General features: G+C 47.3%; 2 protein-coding genes across 2 annotated transcripts in view; one reads left to right on the top strand and one right to left on the bottom strand.

The window, feature by feature from the left end:
- The window catches only part of LOC308065905 (uroplakin-1b-like), a 35556-nt gene extending 26660 nt beyond the window's left edge, over positions 1-8896 (top strand). The window contains exon 11 of the mRNA XM_080392542.1: positions 628-8896. Coding sequence (XP_080248668.1) covers positions 628-678 — 51 coding nt within the window. The 3' untranslated portion in view covers positions 679-8896. The remainder of the gene's footprint in view (positions 1-627) is intronic.
- Positions 8897-12906: 4010 nt separating this feature from the next.
- ARHGAP31 (Rho GTPase activating protein 31) overlaps positions 12907-22244 on the bottom strand; it is a 61661-nt gene continuing 52323 nt past the window's right edge. Inside the window, exons 8-12 of the mRNA XM_080392534.1 lie at positions 20993-21117; positions 18528-18587; positions 17244-17870; positions 16602-16915; positions 12907-15710 (exon numbers count right to left, since the gene is read on the bottom strand). Coding sequence (XP_080248660.1) covers positions 13245-15710; positions 16602-16915; positions 17244-17870; positions 18528-18587; positions 20993-21117 — 3592 coding nt within the window. The 3' untranslated portion in view covers positions 12907-13244. The remainder of the gene's footprint in view (positions 15711-16601; positions 16916-17243; positions 17871-18527; positions 18588-20992; positions 21118-22244) is intronic.

Below are 22244 nucleotides of genomic sequence, written 5' to 3'. Positions count from 1 at the left end.
AGTACTTCATGTTTGCTTTTATTTGTTCTTCTCTTTTCTCGCTGTTCCACACCCACTTGGGTGGGGGTGGATGACAGGACCGATGCATTTAAAATTTCTGTAGATTATAGTTATTCATTCAACACCAACGTGCCTGTAGCCTGTTCCACTAACAGCTACATTTCCAAGTTGTGCTCCATTCTGGCTTCCACAGGTGAGGAGCTAGATGGCCTTCCACCCTGCTGCGGCCCGCTGCCATCGCAGCAGTATGATGCCGCAAACACAACTTGCAGATGCTTGTTTGTGAAGGGGACTGGATCATCTAAACAGTAATTGTGACAGATAATTCAGTTTGTAGTTCAAAGACTTTGTATGAGTATTTTAAGTACTCAGGGTTCAGCAGCTTCATGACAGCTAATCCCCAGCAAGCTGAGTGATCCAGTCAAATAGTTATGGCTGCACGCAGCTTCTTTCTTCACTGTGGAGCTTCTGTGCAGATAAAAAGCTTTAAGCTTCCTCTGCCTCAACAGACTTGGCTTATCAAGAATTTCTGTTGCTGTCTCCTATGAGTAGAACTAAATACGGCTGGGGGAGAGGTGGGGAGAAGGAAACGAGGAGCAGAGAAACTTAGAAGTCTTGTTGTTTCAGTTCTGCATCCTCCTTGGTACCATGTTCTGCTGGAGCAGAATTGAATACTGACGGCCCGGTGTCCTCAGCGCTGTCCTGAAGCATCATGTGGGGCTGCATTCGTTCATCTCCTGCTCCATTCTCCTTGTGCCATGGAGGATTTGACGTTTTTCCACTACCTCTCCACACATATACTTTTGCCCCTCCAAAAACTTGACACACAGAGCTGAAGACTCCAGGAAAGAATCTTCTTGTCCCTTCTTTGTCCCTTGTTCTGCAGCCTCAACATCTCCTGGCTGAGGCACAATCTTGCTTTGGCTGTGCAAGAAATCCTTGGAGCATAAGATAAGAAGTGATCTGATTTGCTCTGTGATGACATCAGAAAGGAAAATGTCCATATACACTTGCTCCAGCAAAATCTCTAAAACTAGGTTGAATGTAAATCATAATACTAAAGGCTCCAGCAAGGGCTATGTGAGCAAATCTGTAACCCCCTGTGACCAATAAAGGTGGATGCCGCAAGGGAGAGGACTGCAGACCTCTCTAATGTGTTTTATCGTTCAACTTCTGTTCCTGATCTCTGTCACCCCTTGCCTTAGAATAAGGCAGATTCTCTAAGAGTTTAAGTGTGTCAGCAGTAAAGACATGTCACAGATAAAAAGTCTGTCGCTAGTCGAGCCCAGTAAAAGGCTAGCTCACTCCTCAGAAATATGCTGCCTATATTCAAGCCTACCTCCTGTCGCTGATGAAACTACTGCATGTGCTCCTACCTTCAGAAGTGCCAGTCCAGGAAAAGCTCCACTTGCTAACAAGCGACTCCTTCAAACACCTGTTATGTGCTTCACACAAGATTTCACACATCTACGGGTTAGAACTTGTGCAGAGTATGTGGGGTCCTGTGCTGTAGCTGGCTTTGTGAAAGTGGCTGTCCCACCCCCCCAGAATTACCGTGCTGCCTGCTTCAGCTACCTGCATGTATGTGATCACATCCCCCATGCGCTTGCCCTTCCACATCCCCGGATCAGGCAGGGCAAAAGGCAAATAATGGCAACGAGTAACTTGTGAAAAATGCAAGCAAGGAGCTAACTGAACCAAATCCAGTCCTTGCATCAGCAGTTACAGCTCTCACTCAGTTCAATAGAGGTTGTTTACTTTGGCCCAGTCTGATCTGGTGTCTTTCCCAGTGAACGCTTCAGTAGTTACATGTGTCATGTGAAATATGCTCCTGTACAGAGTGTTTTAAAGTGAAGCCCCATCCTAAGGTGTACTGGTTCAGGTCCCGGCAACTTGCCAGCTGCCTCGATTCTTTGTTTTTGTATATTCACCAAGATACTAATTAAAAAGAAATGGAAGTGAAACTTTTTTCTTGTTTGAGATTGTGCGTTTGGGAAGGGGAAATGTTAAAGGTCTGCGTGTGGGACGTCTGGGGCAGTGCACAGGCAGGCTTTAAAGTCCTGTAACTCCATCCCTAAGATCATAGTGCAAACCACCGTGACACCTGGTGCTACAGAAACTCTGTAGCCGAGTAGTCCCTTGCTAGGATGCTGCGGGAGAGAAAAAGGTAGCTATGAGGGCAAACAGCTTGAGGAAGAAACAGGTCCCTGCCCCACAGAAGGGTTTTTCTATATGAGTGTGCCTTCAGAAAGGAAAATCCCAATGGATCAACCACTTCACTGGTTCGGTGGGGTGGTGACTGTCTGTGAGACCCTGGGCTCTCAGCAATTTCCGTAAGGACGTTAGTCTTCAGCACTTTTCTGTGGGGCTCGAGGCATGGACAGACCACGTGCACTGTATATGCCAGTGGTCTGGGTTTGTTTCTGAAATGGGGGAAGAGTTTAGCGGTAGGGGTTTATTTGGGTGTATGTTCCTGAAAGCTACAGTAACACCTAAATCTAAAGAAATCCATAGAGAATCAGTGTCTGCTCAAGTCAGGCAGCAATAGCAAAGCCTGGATTCTCTGCTACTTGCCTGAACTGCAAATCCCTGCCAAGTACCACAGCAGAGAGGAGGGAATGGGGGAGGAAGGACAGTGCAGGCACACAGCCCCTCTCCGTGCTCGGCCAGACCCCTCGGGTACCTCCCCAGGCCCAGCAGCCTGTGCGGGAGCTGCACTCCTGCATGAAGGTCTCTTGCTCAAGTTATTTTGGAAACTCAAGTAGCTCTGCAAATGGGTCAAACAACTGGCTATGGGGCTTTTGAGAGACTAGCAAGGCCTCCTACAGATGGATGTGGTTGGAGATAAGGCCTAGAGAAAGCTTTAGGACCACAGAAACAAGTAACTTCAAACATTATTTTCCTCCTCTGGTCTTCTGCTTCAGACTCAGAGGTGTCTTTCTTCCTGCTACATCTAAATGTGGCATGAGTATAGCTCTGCACTCAATATAGAGAAAACGCTGCAGGATTTTGCAGGGGAAGAAGAACTGAGGCTACTCTGAATAGACTATTGCAGTAGTAACAACTTCAACCAGTTGCAAATGATAGCATCGATGTATTGCATAAAGGCCTGATTAACTCTATTAAGGTTGGGTTCTTCAAATTTGCTTTCTGCTTCTTAAGCCTTTTCCTTGCATTGCACTTTATGATTTATCTTGAAAAAAAAAAAAAAAAAAAAAAAGCTGTGATGAGCAAGTGATCCAGGCAATGGTGAATCCATGCAGAAGTGCCAAGCATGCCACAACGCAACCAGAACAGTCCAGCTTTATCCATCCGAACCAAAGAGGAAGAAGACAACTGAACTGATGGCAGAATGATGCTGAGCAGGCTCATAAAAAAAATCCTGCACAGCTTTTTCTGGTTTTTCTGCTTCTGAAGGTTGATTCCAATCTCTGCAAGTTCCCTACCTGGGATGCCAGGGGAAGGGTGAGGAAGGGATGGACTCTGTGACAGGAATGGTGGTGAACTGGTTTGTGTTGGATGAGGCTTGTAAATAAGTCTTGGTCATTCTCAGCTGTTGGGATTGCTGCCTGGGGCTATGGATGCATGTTGTCTCCAGAGCAGGCAATATGCATGTGTGTGAAAACCGCTGAGCTAGGACAGGATGAAGAAAACAGTTCTCCAGGTGGAAGCTGTGTGGTCTGTTTGCAGATTTGCTCTGCGTATTTCTCCTCTGCATGTGTTAATATTCACAGTTCTCTCCTGGCAAAAAAAGCATGTTTCAATTCTCCCATGGAGTTACCAACTGTATTTTTAGCTTATTAGTTTATTGTAATATTCCCAGCTCTGAGAAATCAGTCTCGCTGACAAACATCCTCTGTTCATACTTGACAGAGCAGCATGGCCTCCAAGCCAACAAGAATCCCACATCCTCAGCTGCTCCCCTCTCACACACACAAAAGCGTAACCTGATGTCTTCCACATCACTGAATGTTTGTCGTTGGCAGCACTGAAGGTCTCTGTTCCTTCAGGCAATGGGGCAAAGTGGGGCTGTGTCACAACACTATCAAAGCCAGCCGGCTGCAACAAGGCTTTTACCATCCCAGACCAGGTTAACTTTGATAAGTAGCTCCCACACCTTGCTTGGGCACAGCCCCCGATCCCCCACAAGGTTTCAAAGGTTCATCTACTGTTCATGCTGTTTCTTCATCCTCTTCAGGCCAGTCCACACTGCTTGCCTCTGCTGCATCCAGATTCTTCCTTCTCCAGACTCCTCTTCCAGCCATGCTCTCCACATCCAGGGCACTCAGCTTCTTCTAGGTCTCTCTTCATCTGATGCTCCTCTCCATCCAGTGCTCCTCTTCCATACCCCTCAGAGCTATTTAACTACTGAGCAGGAACCAGCCACAGCTGCACCTTAACCACGTCAGCCAACCCACCGCCCCTGAAGCCAGCCCACAGCTGTATAATGTTAATTAACCCAGCTTCATTCCTCTACAGGGCTGCCTTGGTGTGTTTTGTGCCTTGCCACGTTTTCCAGCAGGCTTTCCTACCCTTTCCTCCTTTCTCCTCACGACTTCTGCACAAGATCTCTTTGTGCAGACTCTCAGACCCTATTTCTCCTTACCTTGCTGGTCCATATAGGACACACAATGCCTGCTATGGACCATGTCTGCATCTGGGTATCCAGCTCACTGTGAAAACCAACAACCAGGCTGGCGGTAGCGTTGGGTTACCCTTGGACTCAGATGATTTATTCCCCATCCTGCTCGCTGCCCTGGCGTCTTAGTTTTTCACATTCCTTACAACAGGGACTCGTGCCAAGCACATGTTTGTTGCAACCAAGTATGACCTAAAACTAGCTCATAAACCAAAGCCTCCTTCTCCCACCCTTTGGCAGCCTTGGCCTCTTTGGCAACTGGGGAAAGCCTCTGCAACGTGTGGTATGCTGGGAACCTCCTGCAAGTACTCCGCCTGTAATCTCAGGCATTTATCTTTAGGAGATCCTGCTGTGTGAGGAGCTGAGGATGGCTGCTGATGGTTTATCTTCCACAGGAAAAATAGGTGAGGGTGTTACTGACCCTGTCGGCTTGCACGCGAGGTGGAATTCCATCATAGGCAAGGTCATCTGCAGTTCTTGCACGCCTGCCGGTTGAGATAAACTCTGCAAAAGAGCTAAGTGATGAGGAGTGAGCTACTCTGGCCACCCAGGGTGGTTACTGACCGAGTAAATGCAGGGCTGGAAACCTTCCCCCTCTCTCTGTTTTTTCCAAAGCAACGCTCACCTTTAGCAGGGTACTGTAACTGGCGCCGAGGCTGGAGAAGGTAAAGCCAAGCCACTTGAAATAATCCCTAGAAATAACCAGCCTAGTCTTTTCACTTCTCTCTTCTGCCTTCGGTTCATGACCCTTGGTGTTTAAAGGAAATCATAATAAAAAGAAAAAAAAAAAAAAAGGTAAAGCAGTTTGTGAGCTTCTATTTTTTTTTTCTGATCTAAATTCTCTCCTGAATCTCATGAAGGAGAAAGGAAAGAAGTGGCCTGATATTTTTCAGACTGGTTCAACTCTATCTTATGATTGGGTTTTGTTGGTTTGCTTTTGGGTTTTGGTTGGGTTTTTTTACTTTTCTGGTTTTACTTACCTGGCAACTTTCCCTATTTAATAATCATCATGTGTGTTATTCCTTCTCCAGCTCTGGTGGTTCCCATGTTCCTGTTCCTTGTGGTTCATTCTAAAGCAGCTACTAAGTTTTCTTTGAAGTCATTTCCTCTCACTGAATTCAAGTATTTCCTGGTCTTTTCAGATAAGGGATTTAAGTGATAGAGAGATATGTGTTCCCTATAGCAGATGTGCTATGGAAGAAAACAAGTCCAGTTTTAAGATGGATCTGGACCCAAAGTGCACAACACAATTCCTATGAATTTTCTAGGTTTGCAAAATGTAGTTCATCGCACACTGCAGTTTGCAAATAAGACATGAGAAAATAGGTCCCTTTATTATTACGGAGTGAACCAAACATTCTTGGATTAATACTTATACTGTATCTAACTTTTGGGAGCATCAGGACTTGGCCAGGTCTGAGCTTTGCAGCTCGCATTCATTTCTAATCTTTAATGTTGAAACTGTTCATCCTTCACCCTCGCAGTGAGACATGCTCTTTGGAAAGTTTATCCTGCTCAGATGGAAAATGAAGGCAGAGATCTCACTGTCCTTCTCTGTCTTAGTCATCATGACCTTTTTCTTTTTGCTCTCATTGATGCCTTGTGCCAGCTTGGCCTGAGCCTCCTCCACTGGGCAAAATTTCCTTCCTTGCACTGCCTGCCTTCCCTCTGCTGCCAGTTGACCTTTAGCTCCATCCAGTGGGATACCAGCTAGATGTCCTGTTCCCATAGCTGCTGGGCTCCCATGTTGCAAGGAGGATGCATGAGATACTGATATCAGACTCTCTTTGGTGGTGGGTGAGATTGTTTCCCGGTTAACAGCCAGTTTAGGAATTTGCTTAATCCTCGTTTTGGTTTAGCTGAAAGTGTCCAAGATGTTATAGCTATTGCTTCCAATACAACCCACACAGGTGATTGTCCTGAGTCCGACTTTCAAACTCATGGTCATGGGAAAGCAGGCAAAAGGAACTGGCTGAAACTGTGTTCAAGCCCTTCGATGTGCTTAAGCACCCTGATTTAGGGCATGGTGCTGCCCGGAGCGCGAGCAGGTCTGCAGCGTGCCTTTTGCTTGATTTTCATAACCATGGGAATGCTTCGGGTGGGGGGAGCAGTTTGAGATTCTCCTCTTGTCTTATGGCCAAGTCATTGCTAAACTCTGTGGCACAAAGAATACATAAACACTGTTTCGTGTCCAGCACTAGCAAGTGACTATGGCTAACAACAATTCCAGGTTCAACAGACACGGTTTTGTCTCTCCCTTTGTGTGCCAGTTGCCATGGTACGCAGGAAGCACAACCCAGGCATTTTCCTAAAGGGAAATTGAAGTCATGAAGGAGGTAGGAAAGGGAGTCAAGCCCTGAGCTGAGTAGGGAAAAAAAGTATTTCATTTAACCTAATGATTCTTCTGGGTTTTAGGGAGAACAAAAAGTGTGCTGAACTGCAGGTATGTCCACTGAGGCTATGACCACAAGAACCCCTCTTTTTTTTTTCCTTTTTTTTGCTTCTTTTGGTTTTGTTCCCAGGGTAGAATAATGAACAGATACTAATAGTACTCACTTCCATGCTACAGCTCAGAGATTGGATCAATGAGGGCATTGCAAGAATCCAAAGAACCAGGGAACTTAATTATTTGTAAAAGTTCTTGCTTGCCCTTTACAAATCAACATAAGTGCATACATGATGCACCAGAGGCTTCATAGTAACTTCTCTAATTCCAGCTTGGCTTCCCTGATACAAGCACTGGAATCCCAAAGTATTTCTGTACTCTGTGTTGCTCTACATTCTGACGGGCAAGGCAGGGTTCTGCAGGAAGTGTGCTAAATGGGAGGACATGGCTGTGCATCACCAAAACTTTAGCCTGGTAGAACTAGCAATGGCAAGACAAAAGATGGATTTTTACCTTTGGAAATTTTAAAGCATTTCAGATAATGGTAATTTTACAGAAGTCTCCAAGCCCTCACTTCATTTGCAGAGCTGCAGAGTGGCTGCAGCCCTCATGACCTCCGATCAGAAGAGAGTGTGATTGAGCCCCAACATTCATCCCCACAGCCAAAAAACTCAAACACAGCTTAGTGCCCTGGCCACTCACACAACAAAAGAAGGGCTCAAATGTGTCGGAGGAAGACAAATGCATTTGCACTGCATTCATAAACCAAATCCAGGAAAAAGAAAATGTTCCAAAACATCACTAGGGCACAGGTCTGTTTTTATAAAAACTCCAGTTTAATCTCGTGGCTGAGACCTGGAAAAACATCTTTCTTTTGTGGCTGTTGTTTTTCTTTGGTTTTGGGGTTTTTTTGTCTGTTTTTTTGTTTTTTTTGTGGGTTTTTTTTGTGTGTGTGTGTGGTTTTTTTTTTTTAAACAATAAGGCACAAAGGCTGGCAAATCCACACAGAGAACAAAGCTTAAAAAAAATATTACAATCCATCAGAGCTAGCAGGATAAATAATTACAAACCAGGGCCAGTGAGATGGGGACAGTCCTTTCCACAGTGTCTGACTGCAAGCCTTTCCCTTCACCTAAAGTAATATTTCCAAGGGGACCAGTGCCTGTGAGAACAAGATCTAAGGTCTGGGCTGCCATGTGGAGCCCTCAGGAGGCTCTTTCCTCCTGCCATCCTTCCTTTCCAGGACTGTTAAAAGTCCTGCTCCACCTCCACTTGACCTTAGTGGCAGGCTTTCCTTCCCTTGCTTGGAGCAGAATTAGTTAGCGCCAAGCCTTTACACCAACTAGAAGCAAGCAAAAGCTAAACCAAACAGGGATCAGCTACAGCTTCTCCTCCACACCTAGAGATATTTTTTTTATTTTTTTTTTTTTTTTGCTAGAGCTGGAGAGAAGCAAAAGCGACAACTGCAAAACCTGGGCTTGCCTGAAAGGTAGTAATGCTCCAGTAGATTCTTTGCATTTTCAAGGGCTGGGGAGAAACTTGTGGTGGAAAGCTAAACTAGTGCTGGCACTCTGTTCTCCCCTGATCTCGTCCCTCCTCTCCCAGGACAAGATCCTGCTCAGGAAGGCAGATTCAGGCCTTCTGCCCACCACAGCTTAACCAGAAGTAATTAGCTTCTCCTCAGTGGGAAAAAGCCAGTTGATCTCACAACATCAGTGTTACAACAGTTGCAGCAGAAAACAGTTCCATGCATAAGCCCAACTTTCACAGATGTGCAGGATTCTATTTAGGCAATTCCTTCATTTTAATTACATTTCCTTTTTAATATATTTATATAGAATGTTCTTTCATATATATATATATATATAAAATTTAACACAACATTCACCACTACAGGCATCTCAGAATTTATAAAGAAAAAAAAGGACTTTGATTGCACCATTTGGACTCTGGATGAGGGAAAATGTTGCAGGGCTTTATGGATGCTCTCTAATACAGGCCTAAGTTCCTCTGAAGCTCTGAAGGTGGGAAAAAGAAGTGCTTCAGCCTTTCTGAAGTGATAGCATGGGATGGACAGCCCAGAGGAATGTGGTTTATAAAGTAAAATACAATCCTCATTTCTGATCACTCTCCTGTCAGTAAGGCAGCTCCCACATGAGATAACATGACGTGCCTCCTTCCCATCAGGGTATTCTCATCTTTGTCAGCCCAACCATTCTGCTCTGAGCTACACTGAACAGCAGCTGCACAACCCCCCCTGACTACATGGAAAGAATAAGTGCAATTTAGTCACTTGTCTCCCATTGGTAAAAGTCCACAAGCAACACATGCTGGTGGTATCATACCATGACTGAAGCTGGGGCCATCTGCAAACTCGGGAATAGCCTTTACACTTTCCACAGTCTCAGCAGAATCAAAATGTACTACAGGCTCCCTGAAATGACCCTTGTAGAGCTGCAAATGACTTGCCAGTCTATTTAGGAAGGTCCTTTCCATAATGCCAAGAGCAATCGACTTTAGTTTTCCTGTACATAAACCTTCAAATTCTGCGCCAGACCCATCTCCTATAAATCTGATCTTTCCCTCTCCATAATGCTTCACCAAAAAAACCCTACCACCAAACAAACCCAAACCCAAGCAAAACACCCCGAATCCTTTCTTAAAGTCTCTAGTATTGAGGGTTGTGCTGGAGGGCAGGATCTGGTACACGTAACGTACCGTGCAAAACCCTGACCTTCAGGAGAGCTTCCAGTCTCAGGTTCTGTCTGCTGCTGCAGGGTGGCAGAGGACAACCTAAGGGCTCTGAAGCAAAGATGACATCAGGGCTGACCCTGTAGCTGACCTCAGGAATAACTTAGTAAAGTTGGATCTCAGGCAGCTCCAGCCACACAGTCGGCACCATTCGATGGGAGATGGCTTCTGTCTTCTGCTCTGTCCAACCACCAAGTGCCGGTCCTTGAAACCGACTGCAGCTCTCAGTATCAACGTGGATCCAGCATCAAGCATTACATGTTCTGCAGAAGTCTGAGTCTGGACCTGGGCATGGTGACACCTGTGCAATGGTGCACCTTGCAACTAAGCAAGTACTCTCAGCTCTGCGGGGTCTGGGGCTTTACCTCAGCAGTCTCGATGCAAGCCCATTGTGACCACAGAGCGATAGTGATGTGCCTGCATTAAGCCCACTTGGCTCGAGGAAGCCTGATACATAGCTGACGGCTGGGGATTGAATGGTAGATAGAGATGGGATCGAGCTACAAAACAGAGATGTCAATTCAGAATCTCTGCTTAATTAAAATCCAGGACCTGGGTCTGAGCTCAGATTCTGAAACATCCTTAAAAAGTATAGTATAGATACAGATTTAAGTTGAGGCTGATCTTTAATATTAAGTAAAGATTTTTAATAATTTTCTCTTGCAGGAGTTTCACCACTTATGCCAAAAGCACTATTACTTACTGGAACGCTGCTAAGATTTGAGACATTGTATTATATACAAAATTGCCAGACCTCATTTCTTGTTCATAGATCAACTTATATGAGAATAAGGGGGGGGGGGGGGGGGGGAAATAAAAATATAAAAAAGGAACGTTTTTCAGGTGCCAACGTTTCATCACATTTTCTTTTGATACATGACTTCATGAGCTTCGCTGGCTCCATTCCAGATGCCTTGGCAGTCAAAACTTCTAGGAACTGAGAGAATATAAATCCCTGTCCAAAATAAACTATTTTGTTGATGCCAAAAAAACCTGGGCATCTTTTCCACAGCTTTTACTTTGTCTAAAGCTTTACCACAATACCTTGTATCACACCTTCCCAAGCCATTTGCCATTAGCCCAGCCACGACGGTTAAACGCGTTCCCATGAGGCAGTAAAAAAGGCATTTGGGTGCCGTGTAAATGCAGCGCAGAACTGTGCTACGAGGAGCAGGGAGGACTGACAGTCCCCTGGGTTTAATGAGAGGCTGCGCAGGCATCTTATGGTCTGGGAGGAGGATAACACAGTTCTCGTGAAGCTGCACATTCTGGACTTGCCATCCACAGCTTGCCCAGATGAAGCATGGGCTGACATCTCTGAGAGAACATGGACCCAAACAAGAACTCCAGGCTCTCGTCTGGTTTAATATTCTCCCTCAACAAAACTGAAAGCAGGGACTTGGTTCTCTGCTCTGTTCCCTCTTACATGGCGTTACGCACAGATGAGGAGGACAGTGGGGAGCACCGAAGACTGCAACTGGTGACAGGGAAAAGCCCTCTTGTTTTTTCACACTCCCTTTGGATACAGCAGGAGAAAATTCTGCTCAAGATATATTCCTTGCATTTGTGAGCCCAGCATTTCTAAAAAGGACTCTAGCATCTCTTCCCTTTAGTAATCAGAGTGCAGAGAAAGCAGTGTCCTGTGGGCCCTCCAGCCACAATGACACAAATTCTGTGACACGTTCAGTCCAGACCAAGGAGCTCATGGACTGAGCTTGCTAACAATTTGAAAATGCCAGTACATCAGAAAAAAAAGCCCCAAGCATACATCCACTGGGAAATTCTGCCTGATGCTCCTTCTGCTGGCTATAGCACTTCCTACCAGATGTTCTGTTACTGCTTAACTATAGCCCATAATACCCATCCGAGGGCCTACAGACTCAAACATCTCCATGAATGATGGCCCCTGCAAGCACCATTACAGGGGCAATCTCAGTGCTGGCAGCAACACCTGTGTTCCCATCTCCTCTGTAGTCACTAGTGACACTTAAATTGCAGAGAGAGCACAGGCTGTGCCTGACTGTGCCATCGCCCGCGGTCACATACCAGGCGATAGATAAGCCTGCGGTGAACGTGGAGTTAGAAGCTTTATAAAGGAAGTTTTCCTTCTATTCCCATGGCAGCTGTTGCTTATATGAAGGTGTTTGCTGGTAACAATAACGGCCCTTCAGGAGAGAGTTTAATTCACTTCCAATCCCCCTCCCAGGATATTTGTCTGTGGTCTGTGCCGCAGCCTCACAAATCATCCTCTTTACCATACTCTCCATCAATCTGAGAGCACTGAGGGCCAGGGAGGTGACAGCTAGCCGTGCTCTCAAAGACACAGCGTCAAATCTCAAGGAGAGGAAGTTTAAGGGAAGGAGAAGCACCTGGGGACTTGCCACACAGTGGCAATGAAAGACAAGGGTCAAAGATACGTCAGTCGGGGGGCAGGGGGGGGATAGCCCAAGGACACGCAGCTCAGAAGATCCTGTTGCTTTTCTCTGCTGTTGGCAGTGTGGAGCAGGGCTGCAGATAGTTGCAGAGGCATCACCTGGCTTTAAGGAATGATGGAAATAGTTGATACTGGCCTTCGTTACGACCATGTCTTTGATTTCATTAATACCAGCCTGAGGAGCCTCTACCACTGGGCAGCCAGCTGCATGCGTTCTGCAGCCACGGGGAGCTTCTCTGCCCAGGGCAGGTGTGGCTGAGCACCACAGCACTCACGAACAGGACTTGGAAGATGTAAAGAGCAACTGGGTGTTTCCCATTCAGCTACTTTCATTCCAGCCTCTGCACATGCTGGAAAGACCACATCTTTGATGCAAGGACGCAGCTGGAGGCAGTGCCTTCAGGTTGTATGTTTGTCACTGGAACATCCCTGGCTGTCACACCCTGTGTGACTTGCTGGTGCCAGCTCCACCTTCCTCTTCAGCTATGCCCAGCCTCCTGCGCTCTTTATTTACACTGTTTAAATCAGACAACAGAGAAGGGTAGGCACGGTCCTTCACTGGTGGCTTGGAAACCATGGAAGGGGGTCCCGCACATCTGGACTTACCTCCTTGGTAGATATTGTGCCCCTGCACCCTGTGCTGCAGTGCTTTGGAACAGTGTTTCCTCTCAGCCCTATTTTCTAATTATACCGAGATTTATTTTTCCTTTTTTTTTTTTTTTTTTTTTTTTTTCCAAAGGGAGGATGAGACATTCACAGGGCTTGTTAGACAATAAGTATGAGGAAATGCAAGTTCCCTGGGACTGGCTTACACACAAAAACTAGACAGTGAGGGACTAGGCAGGGGTGAGAAAGGGAAGGAAAAGCAAGATGAAAAGATTAAGACCCTCTGTAGCAAAATGCTTTGCAGGAAACCATAAAGGATTCAGGTCCATCTTGCACAGAACTGTTATAACAACAGCAAAATGGCAACAGAGTTGGTCTTGGACACTCCCATCCCACCGACCATGGCAAAGGGATTAGAGAAGCAGTTGCTATTCGATTTGCCTCCCACTTCGTCCATCCAGAATCACAGAGCGCCTCTGGGGCTGGTAAAAGCAGCTGGTAGAGGTCTCCAGCCTCTGGCCATTCTTGGGGATGGTCATTTTGTTCCGCAGCGTCACCCCCTCAGGCGTTGTCCGTGCAGTCTCAGACAGATCGCCACAAATGGGGCTCGAAGAGGTGGTCTGAGTGGGGCTCCTGATGGGCGATAACAACACCCTGGAGTCTGCTGAAGAGGAGGGGTGGTCCATAATGGGGAAAGGGGGACTGAAGAGAATCAGACTCTGGGGCCTCCCTGGTCTAGATCTGTAGGAAGGCTTGGATAACCCTGATGGCCTCTCCATCTTTGAGGACTGTGGATTATCTCCAGCTGTCTCCCCCTCAGAGGTGCGCTTTCGGCGCAGAACAGGGGCATCTAGAGCGGGGTAATGGCTGGTCTGAGGTGGCTCCAGCGGAGAGCCAAAGCTGCTGTGCCAAGGACAGGCTGAGTCCTTTTGAGCTGGGTCACTGTTTTCTTTCTCTGCTTTGGTTTTCTTTTCTGTCAGCGGGCTCTTGGGTGCTTCCAGGTGGCTCCATGCCACCCGTTGAGTCTGTCTGATGGCCTGCCTGCCTTCTGCTTCCTTCTTCTCAGCCGGTGGAGCAGCATTCTGAGCCTGCAGGGGCTGAGGGATCTGGGTGTACTGAATCTTGGGTGGTATCACGGGCACCGCTCTAGCCTGGCACATCTTAATCATGAAGGATGTTCTAACCGCTGACACGCTGACAGGGGCAGAGTTACGACGGCCAGTGGTGGCATGGGCCACTGCCAGGTAATCTAAGTCTAGATCCATGTGGGCATTGAAATGAGACCCCCAGGGAATGCCTTTACTGGCAGCAGGGCAAGCAGTTGGCAGGGATGGGACAGAATCACTGCTTTTGACTTCCTTCTGCCCACACAGGAGGTTCCCAGTGGCAGAGGGCATGGACAGGCTCTCGAATGTGAAAAAATCTGGGACTGGAAGGAGTGAATCCAAGTTGAGGGATGATGGCCTTGTCTTCACTTTGCGAGGGGTTTCTTCACTTTTATTACTCGGCTGCGACTCAGTGGCAGGGCGCAGTGCTTTGGTAACAGTCTCTCCTCCCAGGGCAGAGTCCTGAGACATGGATAACTCCTCCTTTGCCTTCACCTGTGAAGAACTGCCTGGGCTATTTTGATATGGTAAAGACACCTCAAGTTTTGAGCTCCAAGGGTTTTCTTTGCTCACATCTGCTTTCTTTTCCTCTGCCTCTAAAAGAGAGATTCTGGAGGGTCCTTCTTTTTCAGCTGGTGCTTTCTCCCTGCTGACGGGGTACCTCAGCTCCTCAGGTTTCAAAGTTTCTTCTGGAGGACTTGTGCCATTCTCATCTTGCTTAGCTTTGCCCAAACTAGAGGGGGAGATGGGCTGTGTTTTGGGCAGCTCACGAGTCACTGGCAGAATGTCACTGCATGGTTGCTGCTGGTCAGTGGCATCTATGAAAGAGAATGGGATCGTCCACAGACTCATCACTGTGTCTTTACTGTCCAAGGAGAGGCTGCGACTGAATCGTGGTCTAAGAGAAAAGCCTGTCCCTGCTTTCTGGCTCTGTGGCTGAAACTCCTGTATCATCTTCTCCTGAATGTCCTTAAAGGTGGGGGAATGGAGCGGGCTTGTAACCCACTGGTGATCCTCCCATGGCTCCACAAGTTCTAAGCTCTGCACATTATCTGTCCAGGTATCCTCATCATCCTGGTCAGCAGCATCATGGGTTCTGCTAGCAGCATTGCCCTCCTTCAGCTCCTGGATTCCAGCTCCACTCAGCACCTTGGAGGAGAATGCATCCCTTTCATCAGCAGTCATTGTCTCAGGCTTCTCCTTCTGAGTCTGAACTCTGGTAAGATCATCCTTTTCCCTCTGCAGCTGGCAAGTGCTATCTTTTTCTCCCCCTGACTCTGGGCATGCTCTTTTAGAACAAGATAATTCATCACTTGGGGCAACCTCACTAAATTCTGATTGACTATGGAGCTTCCAGTCCAGGGGAGGAGTGAGACATTCACTCCTGCTGCCCACTACTGGGTGGTGGTTCTTTGGAGCACCTGTACCAGTCAGAAGGTTACCCAGTTTGGGCAGGGCTGAAGCACAGCCCTGCTGTGCAGCCACATCAGGCTGGCACTTGTGGAGGCTGTCTTGTCGTTCTGTGCTAGTGGCACCCAATAAAGGCACCCCAGTTGTTCTCTGTGGTGCTCTGCTTGCAGATTTCTGCTCAGGCAGTGTTGGACTCTGCCCTGGGCCAGAGGAAGAGCTATCCATTTGTACTGAAGAAGAGGATTCAGGATTTAGGCCGGTCTTGGGGACAGCTGCTGGCAAGAGCAAGAGCTCCTCTTCAGGCTCGATGATTTTCAGTTCCTGCTGTATCTCTGGCCACAGCGGTTCTAGAAGGGCATTTGCAGGGTCTTCCTCGGTCTGAAAAAGAGAAGAAATGCCTTCAACGTGGCAGCTCACACAACTCACCAGTAAATACCCCTCCATTTTCCTCAAACAGCCCTCTTAGAATAGACAGGCTCCTGGATGAGCACACTCGTGGGTACAGAAACACAGTCACACATACTGCTGCTGGCTCAAGGAGGGACACGTGTCTATAAACAAGTGGGTTTGTGGAGGAGAAGATCCAAGGTGCAGCCAAAATGAGGCCTGGACAGTCGTACTGAAAGAGGGAGGTGAATGAGTAGCTGGAATGTCTCAGCCCATTTCTCAGTTCCTCCCGTTTGGGCTTGCTTGGCCTTGCCAAGGGATCTGCATTCCCAAATCGCACACAAACTGGAATGAATAACCTATTCGAGGAGCTATGCCAACAGATCTTTAAATAACTGTCCAGAGATGAGTATCTCTGTAAGAAACTTGGAGAAAAAGTTCTGCTAGAGATACAGGGGAGGCAAAAATAATAATTAAAAAACCATAGTGTGTTGAGAATGGAAGAAAAAAAGACTGTTCAGGCTGTCCAGGACAAATGGGACAGCAAAAATAGAAGAGGAATGCAGAGACCATGGGTCAAGATGCTCAGACATTCAGATGGTCTCGCATCTGGAGAGTGTCAGAGCAGACAGATAGTACTGACTGCAATTGTACAGATACAGGAAAAGAAGACCAAAAGGAGACAGCAGGTAGTTGTGTGAAGGTAAATCACCACATGGCAATGTGGACAGAAGTGAAATCAGTACATAGTTCTTGACCCTGCTCAGCCTAGGTCATAGACTGAGGTTTTGTGACTACGGACGCACAACGAGACTTTAAACAACCTCCCAGGTGCCACCGTAACGTTGTCCCCCATCTTTTTTCTCATGCTTTCTTCCTTACCACATCTCTTAAGCGCAACTCTTCCTCTGTCTTGGCTGTCTCGACCTCCTGCTGGCCACAGCTGCCTTCTGAGGAGACATCCTTCATCTTGAGCTGTCCTTGCTCTGCCTTGTCCGCAGGGAGCTGCCCCATATGAACCTCACAGGCCGGTGTTTGTTCCAAGGTGGGACTCGGCTCTGAGGACTGCTGGGGGCTGCTGGTGCTGCTTGTGCAGCTTCTTTGCCCACATAACATCTCCTGGTTTTCTGCCGCTGGCTGTGGACTGTCTGAGGACTCAGGTTTCCTGGCTGCCACCAGCTCCTCAGGGTGAGAGCCTGGATCAAACCCACAAATGAACAGTGTAACTACTTGTGACTGAAAAAACGTGCCCCAAGACAAAGCAGTGCTGTTTCAACCTAATGCCAACTAACAAAGCTAAAGAGCTCCCTCCGGGCGCAGCAGGACGTTGCTGGGAGGCCACCCACCTCCCCAGTCTCATTACTGCAACAAGCACCAACCTGACCTGCTACGATCAACACCCACCCTGCTGCAGCTTGGTCTCTTTCCAAGAGCAGGCTGGAGCAACCTCCACACCACCAAGCGACAGGGCACCTCCAGTAGCCCGACGGAGGCTCCACATCCCCCTCCTTAACACACCTTTACCTCTGGATGATGCCGCTGGCAGGGTGGGCACCAGCTGTTTCTCCTTCCTCTCTGGCACCTGCTCTGTCCTCATGTGGGTCCCTGCTTCCAGGGCAGAGGGGCTCGGGCTCTCAGCCACCAGAGAAGACAGCTCCTCTAGGCTGGAGAGGGAAAGTTTCTCCTTGGCGGGCACACGGCAGGGTGTGCTGTTGGTGCTGATGACTGCAGATACCCGCAGGGGGACAGAGACCGCGAAAGGCTCTGAGATGTTCAGAGCTTTTCTCTGGTGACGAGGGGAGGCCTCCAAGGGAAAGAGGCTGCTTGGGAAGCCTGACTTGGCTGCTGTTTCTGAGGTGTAGAACATTCGGCCGCCTTTGGGGGAAGTCTGCTCGTTTTCAGCATCCTCTGCTGCCCGGAAGACCTTCAGCTGCTCAGGGGGGGGCTTTGCCTGTGGCGTCCAGGGGGAACCTTTCTCCCCACTCAGCTCTGAGCTTCCTTTGGCCCCCATGGCAGATCCTTCCCTCTCCCACTCATTCTCCTTGCTGAGGTCATATGAGCTGCCTGTGCCTCCTGTCCGTATCTTCATCACCGGAACAAAAAACCCTCCGGTAGTCACTGTCCGTTTGAATCTGCTCTTTTCATCCTCCCCTAGAGATAGGAAGATAGAAGGAAGTCAGTGGGAAGCAAAGCACTAGCAAACAACCCTCCTCAGTCCCTCCAGGGATGAGTCTTGCCGTGGTGAATACCCGCATTTCCCCAGAAAGATGGGGATAGCAGGTACCAAAGACCTTCGAGGCTCCAGCCTCCTCCCAGCTGGGCAGGCAGGGCTGGATAGGATGCCCTCCAGTGGAAGTCACCTAGGACTTTTATTAGAGGTACCTCTCAGTCAGGCACAGCCAAGTCTAGTGCTAGTGTCCATTGCCTGCAAAGATCATAACTCTTTTAATCATAACCAACTCAATCGTTAGCTTATTGCAAGAACTTTTTCACTTATGGATGGGAAATTTGTGCCCAGAATAAACAAGAGCAAAATCAAAGCAATGCCACTACTAAGAAAGATGCACCTAGGCACAGTGGTAACTCCCAGGCGTGTGTGCCAATATAAAAGACACAGAAAAGGGTTAAAAATGCACACACACACAAAGGTGGGGGCACATGTCAGCAGCCATGGCATAAGCATACGAAGGTACACACATGTGAGATAGGCAGAGAAACAGATGGCTGCATCCGTGCAAGCACAGGGGGAAGCTGAGGATGCAGAGGTGCAATCCTTCACCCCTGTGCTGTAGGTTATTGATGTCTCACCTTCCACCGGCAGGGAACACAGCGAGTCCATGCTCTTCGCGGGCCGAATTGTTGCTTTTTCTGTGGAAAACGAGTTTTAGAAGCAGGCTTCAGATCCTGCAGCTTTGCAGGTTTCAGCCCATAAAGACCAAAGGCTACATATAGACGGGCATGCCAAGCAGACATCAAAGTTATTTTCCGTTTCCAAACATTCCCCCTCTGTACCCACACCACGCGGCTTATTACCCACAACACTTGTCCACACAGCTGTGGATCTGCTAGCGCTAACAACAGCTTTGCACCTGCCGGACATGTGGAGAGCTATACTTAACCCAGCCAGTCATCACCATCTCCACTGTGAAGCAGTTACACATCCCCAAAGCTGTTATGCGCCACTGCCCTCCCCAATCAAGCCAGGCTATTGGTTGTGGGGACTTTTTAACTAAACTGACATAAATGACAAAAACCCGATGCCTCTCATTCCTGATAGCAAATGTTAGGTTATTTTTATGTTGCACTCCCAGGCTCTTTTGCTGGCATGTTCATAACCTGCCTCCAGCAAGCTCTCCAGGAAATTTATGAGGGCAGTAAGCAACCTATTTTCCTGGTCATCCTCGCTGGACTTGCTCATCCAGAAACAAGCTGCCATTTGTCACCAGGCACTCTACGGGTCTGCTCCTGAGAGGTTTTGGAAGCGTGTTGCTGTTACTGCCCTGAAAAGGGGAGGTGGGGGGAATGTAGCTGGCAAGAAAGACAAGTTAGTCTCTGGCAGCCCAAAAAGGGTCTTTGGAGCTCTGGAAAATGTCTGGGAGAAAAGTTTGCTGTTTACAAAGTTGCACAAAATAGGTAAGGTAGAACGTGAGCAGGCTTGGACTTCGTTTGTTTATATAATTAAGGCTTCTGGGACTGACTTGCACATGAGCATAGGAGAAACTCCAGCTACTTTTTGCATTTATATGGAGTCCTGGCTACCTTCTACGTTCATATGGCATGATGTCTTCAGCACTGGCTCCGCTTTCCCGGAGGAACAGAATTCAAGCTGTGTAGCTCACATTTCATGTAACTCGCCGGCTTGTGCTCATGGACACAAACTGTGTTAAAGCATGTGCTGAATTTCAACAGCAAGTTCTTCTGTTTCCTCACACTAGGCTGTAAGCAGAGAAGGCACAAGAATACAACAGGGCAGTGCTAAAGCACTGCTTCTCAAAAGCACTACTCCAGTGCCTAAATCTCTGCACGCGCCTGTGCTCTTGTGTGTCCTGATGGTGAAAATGTACAGCCTCCTGCCACTCCGCACCGTGCTTGGAACACCGCGATTACTGGGCTCCAGACATTCCTGGGCATCCTTGGGCTAGCGCTATTTTGGGACAGAGTATTCCTTATCAAAGTGAGAAGGTGATCCCATGATCAAAATAGGATGGAGAGCTATTTTGAGGTCTGCCAGGGGCACCCTATGCAAGGCCATTTGTACATGCAAAACACGGGGGAAGGCAGGGGTCCAAAAAGAGCTGGATCTAGCATTTGGCTTAACACTCACTTCTGATCCAAACACAGCCTCTCTTTTATGTGGTGACAGGTAATGTGGTCAACATTGACTGTATTATTTTAAGTCTTGCAGTGTTTGGTAGTGCTCCCCCAAACAGCAGCTCCTGGAGTCATGAGATTATCCAAAAAGAATTCCATCTCCATCTTCCTTTTCCAAAGCAAATTTCTTGACTTGGAGATACTCCAAAAATTTAGGAGATATAAACCTGAAACACTTCTTTATGAACTCGGGTAACAAAGGGTGTGCTTTCTTTTAAAAATTATGATTACTTTTCAGGCAGCTTCATGATTTTTGGAACTTGAGTCATCATTTCTGAACACTGGGAATTGGCACTGCCATGTGATTTTCTAGAAAGCTGAGTGTTTAAGAGATTGCAGCTCAGGAGGAACTGGAATTTGGGATTACAGCCAGGAGAAAAGACAACTTCTCTCTTGTAAATTCTGCAAAAGTAATAGCTTCCTTCAAAGTGCTGAGAGCCAGGAGCCACAGGAACTCCTGGCACCTTGTTTTTCACAGACACTGAACACGGTTGGTCCTTTAATGCCCTTTAGCAGAAGGATAGCCTGGAAGGACAGCCATTCACCCAGTGCCATGTGAGGAACATCAGGAGCCAGAGGCTGGCTGGCCTGGAAAGGTGGACTAATCCAAACCTACGTAACATTTCCTAGTCCCCAAGCTTGACAGCTGGGCAATGGGAGCCTGTTTCTCACTCACCAAAATGGTGTATTTACTGTAGCTGTCTGGCATATTCTCCTGCAAGAGTGTTTCTCTCCATCACATGCCAAGGAGATGTGCATGAAGCCAGGCAACAAACATGACACCGTTTGACTATGTCAAGTCTAATGGTATTGGTGTCCTGGGGATACAGGTTGCCCCATGCTATCAGTATTGCAGAAGGAAGCTGCAGAGAGAAATACTTAACTGAAAAGTGTTTTCTTACCAGAGAGCTTCTGCGCCCTTACGAAGACGCTCCCATTTCGACTCAGTTTAGACTTTGATTCTGAGCCAGAACGGCCCAAGTTAAATATCGACTTCCATTTCTTGGACTTGGTAGATAATTTTCTCCTGGAAGGAAAAAGGGCTCAGGAGGTTACCAAACCCTGGAGACTTTTGTCTTAATATCCCACGAAAGCCTCTGAGCTCTCTCCCCTCAACACTGTCTCTCTTTTCTTCTCACAGCTCTTTTAATTCTAAGGCATGCAAGGCATAGCTACACAACCAGCTCTTGCTTTTCTGTAACTCAATTATCTGTACTGCTATTTAACCATGTCATGGATGGAAAGACACCTAAGCTGACTCTTCAGAGAGTTGAATCTGGCATCACGCTACAGCAACTGTGATTGACTGAGCAATCAACCATGCCTGTCTCCACAAAGGAGGGGTTTCGAGGCTACAGCTATCTTGCAATACAGTAAAGAAAAATTGCCTTTTTAACAGGTTTTAATGACAGAATGCAAGATAAATTCCAGAGAACTGATGGAACTGGAACTATCACTCAGTGCACAAAGCTATCTTTTAAAGCCCACGTCTTACAGTTTTTATGAATTTGCGAAAATAAAAGGATCTCTTAATATAAACTAGCTATTAATGCTTCTCAGGCCAACATTAATCTAATCATAGGTGTTATATGATCATATGCAAATATAATGTACTAAGCAAAAAAGAGGAGTCATAAGGGGATTAAATTAATTTCTCGTAACTCTCAGAGGAAGTTCGACACCAGTTCCCTGTGCCTCTTTGGAAATCGCTTTAAACAGGAAAGAAGATGCTGCTCCTGCAGCCAGGTTTCTTTTATGCATATTAATGCATGAAGCTGTTTCAGTTCCTTCACATTCCCATTCTGACTCCTCCTTCAATCTCCCCTCTTTCAGAGCCAGAACATATCTCCCTGTCTTGTTCTCCATAATGGGCTTTTACCCCCATAGTTCTGCCTTTCTTTCAGATCAGTGCTCTGAAGTGCACAAATCAGTCCTACAAAGAGGATTAATATCTTGGGGATAGGACTGTTCTTTTCAAATGAGAAAGGAGAAGGCACTCTAGAGGGGCAATACAGCCTTTTGTCTCAAGCTGGTTATCCTTTTGCCAGTGTTCTGTTAGATGGCTTCTTTTTGCTTTAATATATCAAGTGCAAATAAATATCTTTGCTTCAGTGCTTTATGGCTCAGTAGATTAATGCGCTTCCTGCTGCAGAG

Source organism: Falco punctatus (assembly GCF_963210335.1).
Source record: "Falco punctatus genome assembly, chromosome: 6".
In the NCBI taxonomy this organism is placed as follows: domain Eukaryota; kingdom Metazoa; phylum Chordata; class Aves; order Falconiformes; family Falconidae; genus Falco; species Falco punctatus.
The sequence above is the reverse complement of the archived record's forward strand: the minus strand, read 5'-3'. Positions and strand labels throughout refer to the sequence as shown.